Consider the following 25061-nt stretch of genomic DNA (forward strand, 5'->3'; position numbering starts at 1 on the left):
CAGTGCAATGACAATAAAGTTGAATTCTATTCTATTCTATTCTATTCTATTCTAAATAAATGCACTGGGGGCACCTGAGAGACCCATCCAAGATGGCGGCCGCGCTGAAACGTCAGCTCCACTAGTCAGCACCAGTCCATTGGGTGTCTACCTATATAATGTCTATGGTTTAAAGCATAAACATCATATACATAGATGTCTCTGTTGTGCAGACAAGCCATGAAGAAAAATCAGACTGAGTTGTAAGCAAAGAAATGTGAGACTTTTACAGGCACCAAGGAACTGCACCCCCTTAGCAGTGTGCAGTTGCTATGAAGCCAACCTACCACAGGCTTATGTCATTCTTTACCTGTTGACCCTTGTGGACAGAGGAGTCCACATTGCGAGACAAAAGCAGTAAAGGCTCTTTTCTGTGAAACTAACCTCATCATCAATTCAGTGGGGGTCTGTCTAGGGAGGCTGTGCAGGAGAAAGCTGACCTGGGAGCACAGCCACTGTCCCACAGGAGTGCAGGGACCCTACGCTGCGAGCCCCCCCCCCCTTTACATGTCATGCTAAAACCTATATGAAGCCACCGCCACACAGCCTTGCTTCGAGCTAGCCGTCTGCTCACAGCTAAGATAACCTGCTTTACTTTGGAGTAATTCACTGCTCCTGGACGCCCATCTCCACAATCAGAGACAACGGGAGAGGTTTGGCAGAGAAATAAGCAGAGAAAGTTTAGAATGTTTTTTCTTAATGTGTGTTCACAGTGTTTTTAAAATACCTGGAGCTAACAGGCATAGCTCCCGATAGCTTCTTTGAAACCATGCTATGCTGATGTGGATTGAGTGTGTTTTTATGGTTATAACAAACATTATTTCCATAAGGATTTTATACATTGATAAGGTATTAATGTTTGTGTTTTCCGGTCCGCTTATTACGACCACATGGAGCTTAAGGTCATTTTAAATTTTATTCTATTTTATTTGTCCTTTTGTTTCTTTTGTGTGTACATAATTCCTTAGCTTCTTTTTATCCCGATTTTGCTTAGTAGTTAGTTAAGTTTCACTAGCCTAGTAGAGAGGATTTGTTGATTGAAATATAGTGTTAATTCAGATAAACAGCATTCTATAGTGGTGTTCTCTGGAGTGCATCCTATGTTGCCATCATATTGGATGGGTCTCTTCTTCTCCAGGCTAAATGCAGAGCGAGCAAATTTGCCCTTATTTTCCGCAGCCTACAGTTGTTGAGTTTTTACTGGGTGAGAACATTGCAGAAATCCACCCATGGACCATAATTTCATGCTTATGTAGCGTAGTTAGTTCTGCGTTGTGTCTTGTGCGAAATGACAGCCAAACAACAGCTGATTCAGAAGGCACTTTTAATGCTCCTGCATTGAGGCAACAAGAGAACAGTAGTATTAAACAGGGTTGTTCTCTCATCGGAGTTCCACAGCGCCCGTTTAACCATCAACCACTATTTTTAGTGCATGGCTATAACAATGTTTATAGCCATGCACTAAAAGGGTAAGGGCTGCTAAATATCTGCTAATACAGTCCTGCCACATTTTAACGAGCTTAACTGTTCCATAACAGTATTTTACAAAAACAGAGATCGAACTATCACTTAGTATTTCACAAACTAAGGCTAAATTATGTTGCAAAATTAAGTACCCAGGCGTTACAGAGTACCAACACATGCAGGAAGCTAAATAGCGTGTATGATTTTAAATTTTTTTTTTTATTGAAAAATAGGTACAATACAAACTCTCATAGAGGACAAACAAATAATAGGAACTGAACGCTAGAGGGCAGCACAAATACAAAAAGAAACAGAAGTACAATGTAGGACATTCAAATTAATAAGGTAAGTTTTTTATATAGCACTTTTCAGTAACAAGATTATTCAAAGTACTGTACATGAACAAAAAACATTACTGGCATAGAAAAAACAAAGGAACAAGTTAAATAAATCCATGACCAGATTTCTTTTATACACTAACACACATAAAGACTTAATTGTTTATATTAAAAATATGAAATAAGCTAAGTATATTTTTGGGCATTTCTGATCTAAAGTAATTTTGTCCAACCTTTCCAAAGCTACAAATAGAATAACTTCTTTTGTTTAATATTTTCACTGGAATGAGCTTCATCACTAAAAACTAAAAGCTTAATTACATTCCTCAAAGCTAATAATAGTTTCCTCTCTCTTTTTGTCCGATGAGACGAAGGTTCCACCTCCTTTTATAACGAGCCCAAACAGACCTGTTTGAGGGTGTCATTTTCTTTCTGAAGTTGGGGCATTTTATCCTTCACTTTGTTTATTTCTCTGTTGTTTTTCCCCACATTTTGCACAATTTCCTCCATTTTGTGTTTGAAACTGGTCAGGCGTTCATCTTGGTCTTCAAATCTCTTAAAGCTCTAATGGTATTGAGAATATCTTCATTTGATGCTTCACTTTGGTTTTGGTTTTCTCTTTTATATTTTCATTTAAGTTTTTTTGGGGTTTGGACTTGGCACTGGTGTCTTGTTATTGGATTTCCTCTCTGGTCCCGCTTCCATAATTTCATGGCCCTCCGAAACATCTGACTCACTCGCGACAGCCATAGTGCTATAATTGTGATCACTTTGCTTTGTAGCTCAATAAAAACTTGGATGTCTTCAAAAAGGTCACCATAAAATCAGTTATTTAGACCACGTCTTCTTTTCTGTGAAGAATTATTTTGTTGACTTACTTACTTCTGTATTTCCGCATTAAGGACAGAGAAACAGACTTACTTTGCCAGCGCCTGCAAAAGTTTGTCACCTCACTCCACCATCTTGGTTAAATCACCATATTTAAATGTTCTTCGTTCTAGAGTCTAAGAATGTGTTCCAGCCGGGTTCCCTGACCGCCAACCCGTCCAGGTCACCTTCATGAAACCGTGCAGTCCAAGTCCAACACCTGTAAAGCAAAACACTCATGCATAGTCCTGTTCAAAATGGTCCTTGCGCAGGAGTTCCAATGTTGGGTGCCATTACAGTTTTAATGTTCCTCGGAGTCAACCTTCACACATCAATATCTTCTTCAAGCTGTTCTTCTTTATTATCACCTTGTGTCCAGCAGTTGCTCTGATATCCTGACCAGATCCAAAATGTCCAACTAATGTAATTGGCCTTATTTATTTTCATTGGTTTAGGTAAGAGGAAACTCTTTAAATGATCCTGGCCTAAAAGACCCTTGGCAAAGAGTTAAACTCAATAATATGTTTACTCTTCCACAAGGATTTTTAAACATCTGGGATTAAAAGGAGAACTATTTGGTTATTCATGTCTGAGCGGAGGGATATTAAATCCCATTAATCCTTACAGGTGACAGTGTGCAATTCTACCTCCTCCCGTCTGTCCAGTATACATTTTCACTGTTGCTTTAATCCTCAATTGTTAGTCAATCTAACCGCGAATAGCAATGACCCACAGGCAACTTAACTCCTTATCAGCAGGAAAAGTGAAAAAAGCTAAGCACCGAATTGTACCTGCTTGATGCCTGGCACTAAGACGCACATCAATGCTCAGCTGTTGTAGCAGAAACTCATTGATATTTAAATATTTTAACCTTACTCATGGTTGATCTCAGAAGCATACAATGGGAAGCGAAGGGCAACCGGAAGTCGCAGTGCTGGCTCAGATTTAAACCGAAGTATGTCACCATGACAGTATGAGATGGAAGTGCAGAATAAACTAAATATTTAGCCCCTCGTGGATGTTGGCTCACGAGGCGTGTAACTTTTTTGTTTGTTTTATGTACTTTCATTTATTTTTTATTACAAGGATTATTTATATATATAGCTTGTTTGTAGCATAGATGCTGACATCAACCTTTCATATTGCCCAGTGACTAACCTTTCCGGGTGGATTTACAGGTGATGAATAAAATTAGATGTGGTGGTAATGTTGTTTTTACCACAGGTGTTGCAGTTTCCTGCTCTTTTTGATCCTTGCTTGAAGTTTTTGTACCCAAAAGTAATTACGCATGGTGGGACAGGGACAGGTGTGCTCCCCGTCGCCTCCGTGTTTGTGATGGCTTCCAAGCCATCACATGCGTGAACTAGCGCTACGTTAAATGAGAGGGCGGAGGTGGAAGGGAGTAGAGGGGGGATCAGCTAGAGAAGACACTGCCAAATAAAACAAAAACAATTAAAAACAATTAAAGATTGTTCACAAGTCTGAAATCAGAAGCTTAAGTTGAGTCTGAAGTCTATATACATGCGACTTAAGCGAGACCCGAGTACGAGTTCCAAACGTCCCTGATGACTGCTCCTGAACAGCAAGTTCTTTTTATCAAACAATATCTTGGTTCTCATTGACAGCTGGAGATAGGCACCAGCACCCCTCGCAACCCCACAAAGAATAGACTTGCCACAAAATGGATGGATGGATGGATATCAATCCTTGCCTCCCCTGGTGTTAAACATTCCGACTTACCTGTTCTGGGTTCCCACGCCACCTTCACGGCGAAACCGTAGAAAAAGAAGTGGATGGATGATAAAGCTAAAGCTGTCCTTGAAACATGGCTATCACCCATCAAAAGGAGTATTCTTGAGGGATTTGGTGAAAGCGGTGTTCATGAGATCCGTCGCCCCTACACCCCCCCCCCCCTCCCCGTCTCAACCCACAGCGGAGAAAGAACTCCAAAACCTGAGGCCACTGCACTGTTGTTCCAGACTTGGGGCAGCTTATTGTTGAAGCTGCAGGTTTCGCATCAAATCATGAAGGACTGTTGGCGCCAGTATCAGAACACCGTTAAAGAGAAGAAAAGTACTAATTTGGAAAATGACGCGTTATCGAACAGACATAACGCACGTGTGTTGTTCAACACCACTGGCTTGGTTCTTAACCCTCCTCAGACCCCTTGCTTAGTAGCATCGGCTGATTTGTGTAAGTTCTTTGTTGAAAGGTTGTTGCCACAAGGGCTCTGATTATCCCTCCTGACTCTGACCTCTCTGTCCCAGCCACCTGCTCTGCAGCTTTTAGGCAGTTTGAACCTGTGACTCTTTCTTTTTATAAATTACGTGGTCAGGCATCTTAAGCCATCTGGCTCCCCACGGGATCCAGTCCTTCCTTGATTTCAGTATTGCACCATATGTCATTACCATTGTTAACTGCAGTTTGTGCACTGGTGTGGTTCCTGCTTAACTTAAACAAGCAGTAGTTTCACCACTTCTTAAGAAACCTGGGCTAGATCGCTCTGTGATGGTTAATTATAGACCCATTCCTAAGCTGCCAAATTTTTTAGAGAAGATTGTTTTTGTCAATTACAATCTTTCTTGGTTTTGGTTCTGCTTGACCTAACTGCTGCCTTTGACACTGTTGACCATCCCTACTTGCCCTCTCGGGTCCTCAGGTCAGCTGGACTGCATCTCCTGGAGGTACCGAGGTCTAAGAGGAAGCTCAGAGAGGGCAGGGCCTTTTCTATTGTTGGTCCTCAATTGTGGAATAACCTGTCCCTGCACATAAGAGAGGCTCTTTGACTGCCCACTTTAAAACTCGCCTTAAAACCCACTACTATTCTTTAGCTTTTACCACTAGCGAGACTTAGTTTTCATTTTTAATTGGTTTTATTGTTACTTTCAAGCTTTTTCATGCATTATTTTTTTTAATGGATTATGGTTTAAGCTTGTAGCAATGTACAGCACTTTGTTTCAGCTTTGTTGGTTGTTTTTAAGTCCAGAATGCTGTAGCAAGGCTTTTAACAGGAACTAACAGAAGAGCAACCATTACACTACTTTTATCCTCTCTACATTTGCTACATGTCAAATTTACAATTGATTAAAGTATTTAGGCCTTGATTTTTAGAGCTTTTAATGGACAGGTCCCCCAATACATCACTGAAATGTTGATGTCTTATTCTTCTGGCTAAAACCCGCTTTAAAACTCAAGGTGAACAGTCTTTTCAGGTAGTAGCCACTAGGCCGTGGAACACCCTGCCCGTGTCTCTCTGTGTGGCCCACACTGTCGACCACACACAGAGATATGGGCAATTTAACGTCCAGATTCCACATCCTCTGTGCTTGCTCCGTTTTGTTAAATTCTGACTGATGGAGGACCTACATTATATTAATTGATGACACAGTTCCACATTCTCTGTGAATACTCTGAACATTACCATTGACAGACCCGCTCTCTGAGCTCAACCGCCACATTAGGGACCAACTCCAATTTTCTGTTCCGGCAGGGTCAAGCTCCACAAGCTCAATTTTAGAAAACAGGAAAAAGAACAGCAACTACATCTGGTTTGTCAAAGTTAAAGTGTAAATAGGGAATGTTAACCACAAATTAAAGAGATTTTTTTATTATTAATTTTCAATAAAATTAACTGTTTTATTTAAATATCGGGTGCAAACCACTCTTTTTGCACCAAATAAGGAAGCAGATTTGTAATTTCAACATTTCATTTGAAATGTGGTCATCCTCTCCGAATCAGTTTGCGTTCTGCTTGTAATGATGATGATCGCACATGCTACCCTTGGGCTCCAGGAAGTTTTGGAGAGGAGCTAGACCAAGAAACCATGGATGTAATAGCCGTTGTTTTTTTACAAACTCATGGAGGTCTGGAATGGAACTGACATACAGGAATAGATGATGTTTAATCTGGGGGTAAGACACTTCAGACAAGCTTTTGAATTGATTCATCAACAATTCAGATATTTTTAAAAACCCATACATATCCAATCCATGTATCTGTTTTATTACATAAAAAAGTTTTTCCATAGAGACAGCAAAGCCACCTTCTCGGTAACATGCTTTTACTCACACATACATTTGTTTGTCTCAAGTGAACAACAACAAAAAAAAAAAAAAAGAAAAAGCACAGAAAACATTTGCTCTGAAAATAAACCAATTCATTTGTTCACAACATGGGAGATTTGATAAAAAGCTAGGTAAAAAAAAATGTTCACACTGCTTAATGGCATACAGAATCACTGTAGGGAATGGAATGTACCTAGACAGAGTAAAAAAAATCTGATACCAAAAGTCTTATTTGTGACTTCTGGAATATTCTGTACAATACTTCACAACTGCAGAAGTCCCATCTTCACCCTGCTCATCTGTTATATCTAACTGCTTGGTGCAGACAGTACAGAGGGACAGCTGATAACCATAGTCTGGTTTAGTGCAATTCTTGTAAATCTTCTGAATGGATCTGAGGTTCATGAAACACCTGCCTTCAGTTTCTGCTATCAGACTGTTTGGACACAACACTAATTGAATCACATTGTGTAACTGCAGGGAATGAATCACCATCAGATTATCACTGTCAGTTTTTTAGATTACAGCCCAACTTCAGTTTACACTCCACACACCTCATTCAATTATTTTCTCCTTCAGTCTCCCTTAAAGCCTTGGAACATTTTTCCTTCTATTGTCAACAATACTTTTGGAGCATCTGCTCCAAAAAACAAAACACATTTTTTATATTATGTCTTCTAAATTCTTGAGTTTTTTATTGTATGATAAAGATAGCAGATTATCAAGATATCCATTATAAACATACACAATAAAAAGAAAACTCAACCCAGAACACAACAGAGATGAGTAGACCAATGAAATGATTCGACAGTTTGTCCATTTTTTTTATCCATTGATGTAGATGATCTGTTTACAGTTGCTAGCATTAGCAGATGGTGCCGTTCTCTTGCCGGGCTTTGGAGCAGTTGGATCTGGGTATTGGCTGGACAGAGGGAGCCAGGGTGCAGAAGAAACCAGAAATAAGGGTAAGGCCAAGACCTCCCCAGGCGCAAAACATAGACCACCCATAACCATGGCCAATGTCGTCAGGAAGGCTGTACAGGAACCGCGGGTAACGTGAAAGCTCAAAGTTAATGCCAGCAACACAGGTACAGAGGGAGATAATGCAGAAAGTTCCTGTAACAACAGAAGTGGGACAAAAGTTGATGTTTAGCACAGTTACTGAATAAATCATCACTATTTCAAAGCCAGCATCTTCAAAATCCTGTCCTCTGTATGTCATCTCTGAAATTTGTATAAAAAGAAAGATTCATGTTGAAATTGGTTGAAATTATATAATTTGTGCCATAGATTAATCTGACATTTAACATTTTTCAAGGTCAGTTTTTATAATTTTAGTTGATTGTGTTGGTAGTGAAGCTGTTAGCTCCCAGACAAAGTTGGTAAAAGTTCTATATCTCTGCATTTTTGGTGGATGTTTTTGTTTTTACACTGACCGAGGAACCATGTGGTTGTATAGTCAGCTCTGGTATGTGAGGGTGTGTATTTTCTTCCCTACAGATTTCTTTTTTTTTTTTTTTCTATTTTTGCTTAAAAGTCACACTTCCAGATCAAATTGGTTAAATCATTTTCAAATTTTAAATTGCATAATTGTTCAAAAACTATTTAGCATTTTTTAAATGGTTCCATTTACAAACAGAAAAAGCTATCTAAAATAACCATCTTATAACTTGTATGAAAAACTGTTTTATCTATCCCTAAACCTAATAACGGGTCCATCAAGCTTTTGCAATAACAGGTAACTTTCACATAGTTGTTATAGAGGAAATTTGGGCCACTTTTTTTGCAAAGTTGTTTCAATTCAGTTCTGTTAGAAGTATAAACGGTATGTTTGAGCTATGTTGTATCTTAATCGGAGACGTCCTGAGCACAAAATCAGTCGCAGATTATCACACTGCCACCACCAAGTTTGGCTGTAAGATAATATTTTCTGAAATGCTGTTTTAGTGTTATACCAGATGAACTGGGGCCAACAAAGCTCTGTCCCATCAGTCCTCAGAATATTTCCCCTAAAACTGTTGAAAAAAAAAAAATTCTGTTTGTTGTTTTGTATCGTCAATTAGGCCCTTATTCTCAGTATTTAGATCATTTCTCAGACTTCTTATCTAATTTAGGGGTTTAAGGTTATTATAGTGGGTGATTTTAACATTCATGTTGACACTGAATGTGATAACCTTAATGTAGCCTTTAATACTCTCCTAGATTCAATTGGCTTTGCTCAAAATGTGCATGAACCGAAGCATTTTTGCTGGCGTACTTTGGACTTTGTGCTGACATATGGCATTGATTGCAAAGAATTAACTGTATTTCCTCACAACCTTGTCCTATCTGACCATTTTAATAACATTTGAATTCAATTTAACTGAGTTGTCCAGCCCTAAAAGAAGGTTTCAGTATAATAGATCTTTATCAGATAATGCTGTATCAAACTTGAAAGAGTCTGTCCCCCTTTTAATTTCCTCAGTATCACAGAAATACCCAGCTGATGTCAGAAATGCTATTGCTTCCCCTTCATGAAGTGATGCTCTTGTTGATGGTGTTACATCCTCGTTGCATTTTGCATTAAACAACATAGCCCCCTTAAAAAATAAGGTAGTATATATATATATATATATATATATATATATATATATATATATATATATATATATATATATATATATATATATATATATATATATATATATATGCTTCCGATTGGCAAAATTATCAGCATGGGATTAATTTCCACTGTTATGCTGATGACACTCTTATTTATATTTATCCATAAATCCTAACAGATCCGATTAATTAATTAGAATACAGGCACGTCTTGATGACATCAATACATGGACGATTTAAAATTTTGTGCTTTTAAATTCGGACAAGACAGAAATTGTCTTCTTTGGGCCAGAGTCATAACAAAAACAACTTCTTAATCAATCACTTAATCTGGATGGCATTAAATTGGCCTCTGGTAGTAAATACATAAAAAAAAAGAATATTCTGTCCCGGAGTGATCCTAAAAAACTAGTCAATGCATTTGTTACTTCAAGGCTGGTTGTAATTATTTTACTATCAGGAAGTCCACAAGTCCAATGACCCTAGGAGCTATGCTGTCAGGAGATTCATGCCCCTAGTAGGGTCACCCAAGGCAGACAGGTCCTAGGTGAGTGACCAGACAAAGAGCAGTCCAAAGACCCGTTATGATGAATGAAACAGATGGACGCAATGTTTCCTCGCCCGGACGCGGTTCACCGGGGCCCCACTCTGGAGCCAGGCCTGGAGGTGGGGCTCGCTGGTGAGCGCCTGGTGGTTGCACTTTTACCTATGGAGCCCGACTGGGCACATTCCGAAGAGGGGACATGGATCCCTCTTCCAATGGGCTCACCACCTGTCGGAGGGGCCAAATGGGTCAGGTGCATTGTGTGATGGGTGGCAGCCGAGGGCGGGGACCTTGGTGTTCTGATCCTCTGCTGAAGAAGCTGACTCTTGGGATGTGGAATGTCACCTCTCTGGTGGGGAAGGAGCCTGAGCTGGTGTGTGAGGTTGAGAGGTTCCAGCAAGAGATAGTCAGACTTACCTTGACACATGGCGCTGGGTCAGGAACCACTCTCCTTGAGAGGGGTTGGACATTCTTCCACTCTGGAGTTGCCCCTGGTGACAGGCGCCGAGGATTGGGCATACTTGTTTCCCGTCATCTTGGTGCCTGTATGTTGGGGTTTACCCCAGTGAACGACAGGGTGGCCTCCATCCGCATACGTGTGTGTGTGTGGGGGGGGGGGGGGGGGGGTTTGGGGTTCTGACTGTTGTTTGTTCTTATGCGCCAAGCGACAGTTCCGAATCCCCACCTTTTTTGGAGTCCTTGGAAGGGGTAATGGAGAGTGCCCCTCCTGGGGACTCTCTTGTTCGGCTGGGGGACTTCAACGCTCACGTGGGCAATGACAGTGAGACCTGGAGGGGTGTGGTTGGGAGGAACGGCCTGCCTGATCTGTACCCAAGCGGTGTTCTGTGCTCGTCATGGATTGTCCATAACGAATACCATGTTCAAGGGTGTTCAAGGGTGTTCGTATGTGCTCTCGGCACCAGGACACCCTAGGCCGTAGTTCAATGATCGACTTTGTTGTTGTGCCATCTGACCTGCGGCCGCATGTCTTGGACACTCGGGTGAAGAGAGGGACGAAGCTCTCCACCAACCACTACCTGGTGGTGAGTTGGCTCCGATGGAAGGGGAGGAAGCCGGTCAGACCTGGTAGGCCCAAACGTACTGTGAGGGTTTACTGGGAATGTCTGACAGAGTCTCCCGTGAGACGGATCTTTAACTCCCACCTCCGGGAGAACTTTTACCACGTTACGAGAGAGGTGGGTGACATTGAGTCTGAGTGGACCATGTTCCATGCCTCTATTGTCGAGGCGGCTAGTCAGAGCTGTGGCCACAAGGTTGTCGGTGCATGTCGCAGTGGCAACCCTCAAATGTGCTGGTGGACATCAGAATCAGAATCAGACATACTTTAGCTGTGAGGGAAGCTGTCAAGCTGAAGAAGCAGAAGGAGTCCTATCGGACTTTTCTCACCGTTTCTCATTGAGCAGCAGTGGCGCCGAAAAGTGGATGCTTTATAACATCGGCTAGTAAAGGCACAGCACCACACATTTTACAAATAGAGTAGTTCATTTCACCATTATTGTGTTCCAGCCATGGATATATTTTGAGCCAATTAGCCTGAAACTTGTCTTTGGGCTGCTTCTTAACGTTACCAGTGCTCCCTGTCGAAGGATCCGGGTCATTCCCAACATCACTGGCTTCAGCACCGCCGGCAGTTGTTTCCTGTGGTTTTTCTTGGGGACCGGGTTCCCCATCAGCTAAAGTAACAGTGGATGTTTGTTTTAACCAGCAGTCTATGTTTGGTTTACCTCGCGGTTAATAGTGTTGAATCCTTGCAGGTTTGCAAGCAAAACAGATAACCCGACAGCAGAGAGCACACTCGTATTGCTAGAGAGAAGTAGAGCGCACACATGCGGTGCGTAGCGGAAGTGCTCTTCTTCATTTTAGTTTTTGACTTTGATCTAAATGGTGACGTTATATACCGCTGTTACTATATGCGGGAACGTCCCGCATTATATTAACTAGATTTGCGGGAATTGGTTATATAATGAGCGAAACACGCAATCCCACAGAGAGGCTTAGGTTATCCTGAGCTATCTCTATAGTTATGCTGCTATAGGCTTAGGCTGCTGGGAGACATCAAGATTAAATTTTCTCTTTCTGTTGAGTTCTCTCAATTAGGACATCAAGATGTTTTTTGGCAAATGTGAGTAGGCTTATGTGATCTTTTTGGTCAGCTGGGGTTTTGACCTCATAACTCATGGATGCCATTTTTCCAGGTCTCTTTCTTATTGATAAACCATGAATGCTGACCTTAACTGTGGGGAGTGAGCCTTGCAGTGCTTCAGATGTTGTTCTGGAATTTTCTGGGACCTCCTGGACGAGTTGCTCTTGCACTCTTAGAGGTATTTTGATAAACTGGCCACTTCTGGGAAGCTTCACGACTCCATGTTTTCTGCATTTGTACAACAAATAATGGCTTTCACTATTGCTCAATAGAGTCGCAAACCATTAGAAATTTCCTGTTACTGCTATCACAGAGGTACTTGGGATTTATTCTGTTCATTGATTTTTTTTTTTTTGGGGGGGTGGGGGACATGAAGTGTTGCTTTTTGATCAAACTACCTTTTGTTGAAAGGCAGGTAATGTTTAAAGTGTAATTCACCCTGATGTGAAAGCATAATCCCACCAAAGACAAATTTTGAAAAAGGCCGCCAAAATGGGCAGTGCCAAGAGATCCTGAGGGGAAAGGCTAAGTGTGGGGATGTGTAGTAGGTTTTAAGCAGGGCTGTGGTCAGGACAAGGGAAAGGGATATGTTGAAACATGAAGAGTGACCAGGATGACGTTGGTGGTTTTGTCATTGATCGTTTTTTGAGGTGGAGAATTTAGCATCATTGGTAGCATGAGCTAATATTCAAAGCGGTAACAAACTCTAAACACTATCAATCAATGCTGACAATGCTTGCAATTCCAACACCTGAGTCTGACTCGACACGGGGGTGTACTGACGGAGATAATTAATAATAACAAGGGCTATGATGATGAAAGCATTTACTGTTTAAAAAAATAGGAAAATTAAAGGGCAATACTGCCAAAAAAGAACTAAGTAGGTCCTGTGGATGGGTTCTTCTTTAATGAAACTTTTTGTCTTTTCTCCTGAGCTGCTGCGTGAGTTCTCGTCTCCAGGGTTGCTGCTTGGGTTTCTGTCTGCCAAGGCCAGGCAGGCCAAGGAAAGTTTGTTTATATAGCACTTTTCAGGTGAGGCCAGACGGCAAGATTCCGGTCACGTTAGATGCTGGGCTTTGGGTCGCGACAGACGCTGGGTTTCAGATCATGCCAGAGTTCAAATTTCGGGTTACTCCAGAGGCCAGGCTTTGGATCACATCAGACGTCAGGCTTTAGGTCTCGTCATTTGCCAAGCTCTGCCCAGAGACCAAACCTGCCAAGATCAAACCAGGGGTCAAGCTAGCCAGATTCAAGCCAGGCAGATTGAAGCCATTCTCCAGACGTCCTTGCATTCATCCTGCTATGGTGTCGACAGCCTCCAATACCACTGCCATAAAGTTACTGTTTTTATTATTATAATGTAGTATTAGTGAAACATTGTTTTGCCAAAATGGATGATTAATCTTTGGGTCAGGTTCTCAGGTCCGAAGGCAGGGTGTGACAGGTGGACAGCAGCCACAGGTGTTTTCCATCAGCACCGATCAAGTGGAGCATTTAAGGAGGTATGAGTCAGAAGGAAGGCATCAGAGCATTAGCTCACGCAGAGTTGTAACCTAACAGTACCTTGTTCCTGCTGTTGTTGAGCTCTTGCTTTGTGACTCACTCATGTCTGTGTCCTCCATGAAGGTGTCAGCTTGTATCTGGATCCTGAACTGGTTCCTATTCTGTCTCGATTGCTTTGGAAGAACTCAAGATTCTTCCCCCATTGGGTTAGGTTAGGGTTAATTGTCTCGATGACATCCCCCTAAATCAGTCGTTTGACTGAAAAAGTTTGGTGTAGGGAGTCAAAGGCAAGGCACGGGCCGAGGCTTGTCACTCAAGAGCACAACTCCTTGTGTCTGCCCAAGTAGAAGTAGATTTGGGAAAAAAAATATCTTCTCTCTATTCCATTGAGAATTAACTTTAGAAAGGAGATTTATTTTGATAAATATTAGCTTTCTTGGCTAAATACCTATATTCCATTGAGAATTAACTTTGGAAAGGTTTATTTTTATTGAAATATTAATTAATTAATATGTTATGGCTATAATTGGGGCCATGTTAGGTTTAGGGCTATAATTGGGGACATGGTACAAATACTCCTTACCAGGAATCCCATCTGCTTATGAATCAATCTAAGGGTCATCAATCTCTACCAAATTACATCTGCGCAATGCAAACCACCTAATAGGACTGGGCGGTAAATCGATTTAATTCATTAATTGGAATTTACAATTTATTAAAATTTTTGGAAAATCTGGATTTTATTTTGCATATCCTTCCATGAAGAGAATAGCATGCAATGCTGAATATGTGTTTAGGAAAATGTATTGTCAAAATATTATAAAGAGGAATCTTCTTTTTGTTTAAAGTTACACAAGTGAAGCCAGTTCTTAGCTCATTGCTTAATGTCACCAGTAGCAAACATTTTATTATATTTTGATTATTTACAATGGCAGGGCCTGCCATCTTGTTTTACAAGCATGTTTCACAGCTTCTATTTAGTTGCACCTTGAATTCAGGTGAAAAATAATTTCTTTAATTTCCTTTTTTCAAATGAAATGGAGGGGGAAAAAATCAATAATCGGATTTGGCCTTATAAAATTGGAGATTTTATTTTTAAGCCATATTGCCCAGCCCTCCCACCTAGTTTGCATCAGGGAGGAGAACAAATGGAAAACCGCATTCAAAACACCCATAAGTCACTTTGAATATCTCTTTATGCCTTTTTGTCTCACTAACGTCCCCACTATCATTCAGGCTAAGGTCAATTGCATTCTTAGATTTGTATTCTGTTACCGTAACAATATAAAAAAATTTTTATCCAGAAACCTTAACGAGCACGACAGCATGTTAGGTTGGTTTTGCAGAGGCGCCTGGAGAACCGCCTATTCATTAAGGCTTAAAAGTGTGAGTTTCATGTTCCATCTACCACATTCCTGGGTTACATATTCTAGCCTGGACAAGAGAAAACCGATCTCAGCAAGGTCTAGGTGGTGGTCGACTGGCCCACACTCATAAACAGCTTCAACATATCTTGGGATTTGGCAACTTCTACAGATGCTTCATCAAGGACTTCAGCCTCATTACTCATGCACTCCCTACACTCCCATCTGTCAAGAAAGCCTTCATCTGGTCTCCTAAAGCTGACCAAGCCTTCCGTGAACTAAAGAAGTGTTTCTCCATGGCTCCCATACTCATATAATCCAGATTCCAAGAATTCATCCTGGAAGTCAACTCCTCAGATACCGGAGCAGAAGTCATCCTGTCTCAATGTCCTGAGTTCTACAGTAACCTCCACCTGTGTGCTTTCTTCTTTCTGCAATTTACACCACCAGAGAGGAACTATGAAGTCAGTGACCGGGAGCATGTTGTGTCTGCATGTTATATGTAATCTGTGTACATCCTGAGACAGTGTCTATCTCAAAATAATTTCACTATGGTAATACATGGTGACAATGAAGATTCTTGATTCTAGAAATGTCCCCACTGAATAACACAATTGACAATACTTTTTCAGTAAAGATTTAGCCCTGTCCATGCTATCTCTGTTAGGATCCCCAGTGATTTGATGGTTTTTGGTAGTTCCCTACCAACTTTGGTAGTCTGTGTGTATTTTTCACCTCCAGCATTGTTTAGACTGAGATCCTTGTGTCTGTTATTAGTTTTTACTTTGGTTCAGTATTTATATTTATAGTTTTATTTGGTATCTGTTTGATTCAGTATTTAATAAAATAATTATTATTTTATTTGTTTTTTTAATCCTTATTATATGCTTGCCTTAGTTCTTATTAGCTTCAGCTCTTGTTTCAGTTACCTTCTGTTAGATACGTTAGTTTAATTAGGTTTCCCCCATGTCTAGCCATTTCTCTAGCTATAGAATGCAGCTTCAACACTTTCTGTGGTTCATCAATAACTTTAATTTACTTACTCCTCGCTTTACCCTTCTCACTCAAAAACCTTTCACCTTGTTCCACAGAAGCTGATGATGCATTCTCTGAATTTAAGAAAATATTCTCCTATCCTGGTTCATTTGGATTCCTCCTCCCAGTTCATTTTGGAGGTGGACATCTTTGATTGTGGAGTAGGTGTTGTCTGTGGTCATCTTCAGTTGGTAAGCTGCACCTTTTTGCATTTTTCTCTAAACATTGCCCCTATGCTGAAAATTATAAAAGACATTGTTTTGAGGACAATGAGCAACCTGTTATTGTTTGTACTAAATCTCTTCTATCTGCAGTCAGCCAGTGCCCTTCACAAAGATAATCAGTCCTCTCAGAGAGCTCCTTACTTAGCCTAAACATTCCAACCTAGGAGTCTTATCTTAAAAGTGATTCAAATAGCTGCTGAGAGCGACTTTTTGTGAGCAGGTGTGGTTGACCCTGTTGCCAGGTGTGACACTGTCTTTTAAGAGCTGTGACTGGTTATTGGTACAACAACAAAAACACACACACACACACACACACAAAATAGCACTCCTAGTATTTAAAGGAGAGACCAATCCTAGCTCCTCTGACCAAAGAGCTCTGTGTGAATATTCAAAATCCAATCTATAAAAACAATTTCACTTTTGCTAAAAATCTCACCAGAATCGCCAGATTGTCTTCAAACCTTCAGTGAGCTGCTAACATAACAACAAAGAAAATCAAAATAATGATGACAACGTAAATTTGGTACTTTCAAACAAGTTTCATCACCATGTCACATAGTCCTTAATCAAGTCTAATCGGTTAATTTCTCTCCATTAATTACTGTATTTTTTGTTGACTTTTTAGGCTAAAATAGGAGTACTCTGACAGGAGTCTGAGAATCTTTGCGAAAAGGGTCCAGGTGCTTAAGTGGTTGAGTGCATAACCAATTGGTGACTGATCAACTTTTTTGACTACTTAAAACATGCTTTTCTTTACTCCTAGACAATCACATCCCCTAGTAAATTCATTGATCACTGAGCTCTATTGGACTGCCTCTTATGCAGAAGCTAAAAGGCTCCAAACATTGCATTATAAGGACTGTTAGTGACCGTATTTCTAACATTGTAAAAACAAAAGTAAACAAACAAAAAAATTGACAGCAGATCGGCCAGTTGTATGAGAAAAATTGTGCAGCTGTTTGTCTCCTGATTAATCATTTCCTAACCACAGATCTTTGCTGTATAAGTAGATTTAATAATGCACAAAACTCTAGACACAGTGACATGTGTGCACCATGAAATTGGCATTGACATTAATATATATTTAGAGGCAACATTCATTGCATATCATAACAATGATCTGATTTGATTTGGACACTTAATTAAAGCAGCTGAAGAATCAAATTCTTAATTCGGGCTCGATGTGGAAGCTCCATGTTAGCTCTGTGACTCTATGTGTTGCTTAGCTGGGGTTTGGCTCCTGCAGCCTGTATATTACGCTTTCACTACCAAGGCACATAACTGACCTTTTAATTGCCTATCCATTATACAACTCTAGGGAACAGTCTCAATCCAAGACTGATCATAATTGAGTGTGGAGTTGCCTCTTGTCAAGCTAAAGTAGCGTGCTGTGTGTGAAACATCCGATGTTTGTCCATGTCATAAATTGGAAACATTGTTGCACATGATTTCTCTCTTTATACAGTTCATTGTACTTTCTTTTCTTACAAATTCATTTCTGCTCTAATAAGTATTGTTGACCCTCGTTGGAAACAGAAATAAAAATCGTCCTGCAAGAAATAAAAAACAAATGCCAACTGGACATGAACTGAAATGGCAAACTATTAAAAAAATACATGAAAATTTTGTTTTTCATTCTAGTTGAAACAATGGCTCGGTATCACCTGTGCTTGCTTCTGAAAATAAAGATAACGTGTACCAACTCAGGAAAAGTTTACTGTCAGCAAAAGATCAGATATTTAAATTTTAGTAATGGCACTCTGTTAAATATATATATATATATATATATATATATATATATATATATATATATATATATATATATATACACTATATTGCCAAAAGCTTTTGATCACCCATCCAAGTTATTGCAATCAAGTCTTCCATTCCCTTCTGTGGCCACATGTGTATAAAATCAAGCACCTAGGCATGCAGACTGTTTCTACAAACATTTGTGAAAGAATGGGTCGCTCCCAGGAGCTCAGTGAACTCCAGCGTGGAACTGTGATAACAAATCCCCGTCATGAAATTTCCTCACTGCTAAATATTCTACAGTCAACTGTCAGCTGTATCATAAGAAAATGGAAGTGTTTGGGAACAACAGCAACTGACGGAGCGGGGTCAGCAGATGCTGAAGCGCATAGTGCAAAGAGGTCGCCATCTTTCTGCAGAGTCAATCACTACTCAACTCCAAACTTCATGGGGCCTTCAGATTAGCTCAAGAACAACACATAGAGCTTCATGGAAAGGGTTTCCATGGTCAAGCAACTACATCCAAGCCATACATCACCAAGTGCAATGCAAAGCGTTGGATGCAGTGGTGTAGAGCAGTGGAGACACGTTCTCTGGAGTGACGAATCGGGCTTCTCCATCTGGAAATCTGATGGACGAGTGGGTTTGGTGATTGCCAGGATAACGCCACTTGTCTGACTGCATTGTACCAAGTGTAAAGTTTGGTGGAGGGGGGATTATGGTGTGGGGTTGTTTTTCCGGAGCTGGGCTTGGCCTCTTAGTTCCAGTGAAAGGAACTCTGAATGCTTCAACCTACCAAGACATTTTGGAAAACTCCATGCTCCCAACTTTGTGGGAAGAGTTTGGAGCTGGCCCCTTCCTCTTCCAACAAGGTCCATAAAGACATGGATGGCAGAGTCTGGTGTGGATGAACTTGACTGGCCTGCACATAGAACTGACTTCAAGCAGATATAACACCTTTGGGATGAATTAGAGCGGAGACTGAGAGCCAGGCCTCCTCGTCCAACATCAGTATGTTACCTCACAAATTGACTTCTGGTCAAAAATGCCCATAAACACACTCCTAAACCCTGTGGGCAGCCTTCCCAGAAAAGTTGAAGCTATTCTAGCTGCAAAGGGTGGACCAATGTCATATTGAACCCCTATCGATTAGGAAAGGGATGTCACTTAAGCTCATATGTGAGTCAAGGCAGGTGATCGAATACTTTTGGTAATAAAGTGTATCTATGTATGTATGTGACTAAAATAAGCTTTGTGCTAGTTTGTCTTATACTCACCACCCATGAGGAAGAGAAGGCCAGCCACATATTGCATGAGACCTCTGTCCCAGCAACAGCCAAGCAGCCCGATGATCCAGCCAAACAGAATAATAGCCACCGCCATGCCCATGAAACCAGCTGTCATTCGCCGCAGGTCTGGGGAGGGAAAGATATGGAGAATAATTCCCCAAGTTAATTTTTGATTGCGCAGAATACTGTACTTGCAGAGAAACACACATAAAAAGAATGGCCAGTTGGAGCTGAGCTTAAAGAAGACCTAAAATGTAGATATTTAAGACAGCATTTAATTTAACAGCAGATGATATGTGCTTTATCAAGTGTGATGACCCCAAAGCTCTTTAAACTACATTCAGTCATTCACCCAGTCAGGCACACGTTCCCACACTGGAAAGCTACATTGTAGCCACAGCTGACACACATGCTGCGTTCTGGGGAATCACCACTCTGGATCATTGAATCCAGCTGCAGATGGAGGAAGCACAAAGATTCTGCCTTCCTCTCGGTGCGTGCAGTAGACTGTGTGGAAATCAGTCCTCCAGGGATCAAGACTGGCGACCCCTCCACAATAAACTGGTCCTCAGCACGGACCACCATCTCGTCACTCAGGATGCCAGCAACCTCTTCCCTTCCTCAAAGCTAGATCCTCTGCCTCATACTACACACTTCATCTGTCACAGACAGCAGCTAACTACATCAAACCCAGAGATCTTTGAAGCCCCCATCTCTGTGCCCCTTGATTCCACCTCCTGACTCCCGCTGCAGATGACACTGTCAGAAGGCTTATTCCAGATCCATGTCTACCACTGTGGCTTCTTTGCCCATATATGCAACAGTAGTCACAGCAGCAGCAGCAGCCACACCCTTTCCTGCCACATTACCTCATCTCACCTCTACAGCTAAAGTACTGATGGCATCATCATCATCATCATCATCATCATCATCATCATCATCATCATCATCATCATCATCATCATCATCATCATCATCATCATCATCATCACCTGTTTGAAGTATCTGGGCCCTGTATGAGAAGCTGGGTAAGCACCCTAAGGACTATGCATTGACAATGAAGTTGTTGTGTGACTGTGACAGGAAGCTGGGCAGGCAGACAGTTTCCAAGATTCAGTTGTTTAATGAGGGTCCGAAGGTCAGTACACAGAGAATCAGCCACGAGTGCAGAGGTATCAAAAAACACTGGGCAGAGGCAGAGTCGAAGCACAAAAGGTTCAAAAATCACTAGAGACTAGGAGCTCGGGGAAAATAGGGCTGGAACGCTTGCTAGGAGAAGCTAAGAGGAAGTGGCAAGGAAGGACGGGCACAGACTTCTTAAATACTCAGGAGGAGATGATTGGGAGCAGGTGTGTTCAATCAGGCTGGGGAAGTGCAGGCAGTTTACCTGACTCCGCCAGATGGATTTGCTCCGCATATCCATCTGGAAACCTTCCGTTGAAGTAATTTTGGGAAGGGGCAAAAATACTGGTTAGCTGATTGGCCTATGTTGGTGATAGACGGGCCAAATAAACCAATCAGATCAACGAAGCATATGATGTACTAACAGCGACGACGAAAACACAACCACAAGCTCTTCCCTACTGGTTTCTTGCCGAAACCAGTCGGGAGAAGAGCAAAAACATCTTTTCCTCTGAGAAAAGCCTCCAGAACAGTGTTTTGCTCTTCTTTCAGTGAAGAAATACTCAGATAAAACTTGCTCGATAGCCACGCTAACGCTAGTTTCATCGGCTGAAGCCGCCATGTTCTTTAGACTGAACTGTCGCGCTTCTCGTTGCGTCACACCTCAACCCGCCTCAAAGCCAACGCTGATTGGACGTTCGTTTGGTGAACGGCTCCAAATTTTCTTTAACGGAAAGTAGCCAGACTGATCTGCGAGTGAAACCTTAAAACTCGCGAGATCAGGATAGTCTCACGAGGCTAGCAGGCAGCAGAGGTGAGGCAAAACAAGTTGCCATGTCACAGTGACAATGCCAATCTCTATCCTCTTCCAGCCTTTATGGAAAGATTACAGGAGATGGACCAAGGATTATGAAGCAGCAGTTGCTGATTATAACCGTGGTCCACCTTCCTGTGCTGGCACATCCACCATAGTCACCGTGGGTCAGCCTGACACCGAGGTCTGCTCCTCGTTGCTTCAGTGTCCGAGAGTCAGCACTTTGACTCCTCGGGTGCCTTACATCAAGATTATGAGGGTTGACAACGACCTGCCTGTTGTTCCCATTCTAGAGTTTACAGATGATAGAGTCCAGCATTGCAGCGCCAGATTATTGACACCTTTCAGTAACTAGATGCCTAATTGCATCTACACTGCATTCACATTCCATTGATTTCCCTGGCTTGCCCTTGTCGGACATCTACCAAGCTTATGATTTCTGGATTTGTATTGTGACAAACGAGCCTTGCCTAGACCCTGGATCTGTCTGCCTTTATCTGCTCACCCAAGCCTTTCCCCTGAATCATGATCAAGCCTTAGTCATCTTGTATGGAACTTCTGAAGTCAGTAAGTCAGTGTTCATCACTGCCAGGTTTCCAGCTGGCTCCTGCATAAGATTTCTGATACTCACCAAGTCCATACCTCATAATAAACTTCTTAACACACAACCCCATTTCTGGTTGGAATTTTGGTGCAATCTGCTGGGTTACCAATCTGGTCCGCATGTGTTTTATGTGCCTGGAGAACACCCACAAGGTATTTGGTGGGGGGAGTTGCAGGAGTAGGGCCTTTCAGGATGTTTTTTTTTCATATTGAAGTTTTTATTTTATTTTGCAACTTTTAAACATAACAGACAGCGAAAACATATTTCACTTTACCCTATCTGGGCCAAAGGGATAAAAGTAAAAAGTTAAAAATTAACACAAAAATGGCCATAAAAACCTGCACAATGTTCACTAGGGCTTAATTGGGGCTTAATTGAAATATCAATGTATCAAGATTGAAAATAAAATGGGTAATATGGAGCGACGTTCAGACCTTTAAATGTCAAAGATCCAAAGTCTGTATTGTTTTTCCCTTGAAAACATTTTCTTTTTGTTTACATTTTGAAAACACTCAGCAAATCGTTCCTACTCAGATTGCCCGAGCCTAACTCATGTACAAAATTTGCCTCCTCAATTGGGTCCAAGGCGAGACAGTGCAGGAGAACAGAAAAAAATCTCTAAGACATTTCTTTTAAGTCTCATGTACCTGTCCTGTGTGAATATTTTTTTTATCCTAATGATAATGCAAAAAATAAATATCTCACAGGTTCCTGATCATGTCCTAACTCCCAAAATGATTTGGGTTTAGATAACAATTTGGGGATGACCAAAATAAGTTTTGCTTGCAGTGTCTCCCCTCATTGAACTCTATTAGTTAGTCATAAATCTAAAATATGTCCCCATGATTTCAAAAAGGAGTCTGAATTATCGCTCAACCTTGCCAATAACTTTTCATATGATGATATCTTCATTGTATAATCTATCCATTTATCAAAATTTGGAGGAGAGGATCCTTCCACGCAGTAAGAATTACCCGTGCTGCTGTAATCATCCCTGTCTTTAAGAAAACCATATTCATATTTTGTTATCCCTGGTATCATTGAGCGGTCCCCCAGTAAACATGATCTCGATGATCTGGGTTTTGTTCTGCCAATCCACCCTTTGATACACTCCGGTACCCTTTCCCTAAAAGGATAAACTACTCCACTTTCCAGAATAGAATGCAGAAAGGTTCCAGGAGCTCAGTGACACTTCCAACACATCATTTGCCATGATGCCAATCCTTTTGAGTTTAGATGGTGCGTAGTACCGTCTGTGTATAAGTTTATACTGGGTAAATTGTCCTCTAGCCTCCGTTATATATTTAGCTGACTGTGAAAGGATTTTGCCCCAGTCTTCCTTGTTTATATTACAACCAGAGTCTCTTTGACAAACAACTTGCAAGTTACCACATATGTCCCTTCTTAAATTATTAAACACTTAATAAAACAGACCTGCTCTATTTACTCCATCAGATAACCTACAATACTCCACCACTGGGTTTGTTTTGTGTCAGGACCAGAAACAGAGGACCCCCCGGAATTCAACTGGGACAAGCAGCAGACGTTTAAAGACAGTTTATTGATAGTCAAACTGCAGCAGGTCGCGGGGTAACCGTCAGCGTCTAAGGCAGGAACCTCTGGAAGCGGAGACAATAGATTAGTGACCACAGGTTTTACACTGCAGAACAGTTACTGATTTTACCGTCACTAACCTTCTTACAATCCGGGGATTTGTGAGTAAATCACAGTGAGTGCTGGCTCTGGCTGGTGGCTCAGAACGCTGACGACTCTTGTTATGATCCAAAATCCTACCAGGGAAACTTTTAGGTGGATCTTACTGGTACTCGGTGGTCAGAGTACAGGCAGAGGGTCAGAACCGTGATAACAACGACAGGCAGGATGTTCCAGAATCCGGAGTCCGAATTTGCACACATTTTTAAGGCTAATGGCTCTAAAAATATCGTGAATAGCAATGGAGATAAGCTACAACCCCGCTTCATTCTTCTGGAGAGAGAAACAAATATCTAATAGCGTTATGATATCTGATGTTTGTTCCATTTCAAACTGAGTAATGCGCGGCACCCAGAAGCATGACTATAACTGAGCCTTCACGTCAGTCTGGTAGCTTTTCTAACACGGCTGTTAGCCGTTTCCCTGATCGGATTGAAATGTGTTTGGATTAAAGGGAAAGAAAGTATTCTGAATGCACCATTTGTTTACGTGCACCAAGCTTTATTCAAAGTAGAAACTCTCTGACATTACCAGAGTTGTTTTTCCATAAAACTGCAGAAGTTTTTTTTTTGTTTTTTTACTTTATGCAGAAAAAAACAACAACAAACGCGAAAGTGTTAGGACGACTGTTCTGAGCACACACAATGGTGTTGCTGTTGAGAGAGCGGGAGGTAGTGATGATCATCCCAAAATGTTGTGTGCTGCAGTACTGTTTGTCTGCCTCACCCGCCACCACTCATCTTCACAATAACCCTTTTAAACGTATCGCTGTTTACGGCTGAATATCGGGTTCACCGGCAGTAATCATTACACTTAAAAATAAGAAAATCGACTTTTAAGCAGTCAAATCTGGTTGAAACGTTTGCCAAAAAGAGTAGAAATGAAGCAAATGTTGTTGATGTGGCATACTTGTGTGGTGGAGGACCTGACCTGCAGGTTTGTGATGCTATGGTGCTCTTTTTGTGCGCCTCGCGCATCAAGTCGTAGAAGTAGTGTCATGTGGGTCAGGTGTGCTGATGGTTTGTGCGCACCTTGCAGATATAATCCTGCGGACAACCCAAATTCAAGTGAGGTGTTTAACAACAAAGTTTACTTTGACAGAAAAAACAAGGAAAGTAACACAAGCTTTTATAAATTTCATTTAAGGAGCACCGAGTCTCTGACGTCAGCCCAGCACGCAGGGTTCAGGTGGCTGGTAGATGCAGCGCAACAGACAGGGCGGAGCCAATTCAGATATCACCTTCTTAAAATAACGGAAACTTTGTCAAGTTTGCAAAACAGCGAGAAAATACATGTGCAAATGTAACATTTATGTCATTATGTCATGTATGTGGCCTATTAATTGATGTGGGAAGTGACTTATGAAGTTGTGAACTTTGTTCAGCTCCAGGCTGTGAGGCAGGAGGCAGAAGGGTGTTTCCATTGCCTTTGTAAATCAGCAGCTGGATTATTTTCTTATTAAACTCAGTGAAATTAAAATCAAATCAAAGGTTTTTCTTCTGCTTTGTCGTACTATTGTTTTTGTTAAACTTCTGTTGACGAAACAGCAGTTTTCTTTT

The 25061-nt window shown here is 41.3% G+C and overlaps 1 protein-coding gene across 1 annotated transcript in view; it reads right to left on the reverse strand.

The window, feature by feature from the left end:
- Positions 1-6690: 6690 nt before the first annotated feature.
- Positions 6691-25061, reverse strand: part of tmem178b (transmembrane protein 178B) — a 39393-nt gene continuing 21022 nt past the window's right edge. The window contains exons 3-4 of the mRNA XM_036149211.1: positions 19238-19375; positions 6691-7889 (exon numbers count right to left, since the gene is read on the reverse strand). Coding sequence (XP_036005104.1) covers positions 7639-7889; positions 19238-19375 — 389 coding nt within the window. The 3' untranslated portion in view covers positions 6691-7638. The remainder of the gene's footprint in view (positions 7890-19237; positions 19376-25061) is intronic.

This window comes from Fundulus heteroclitus, chromosome 17, assembly GCF_011125445.2.
Source record: "Fundulus heteroclitus isolate FHET01 chromosome 17, MU-UCD_Fhet_4.1, whole genome shotgun sequence".
Taxonomy (NCBI): Eukaryota; Metazoa; Chordata; class Actinopteri; order Cyprinodontiformes; family Fundulidae; genus Fundulus; species Fundulus heteroclitus.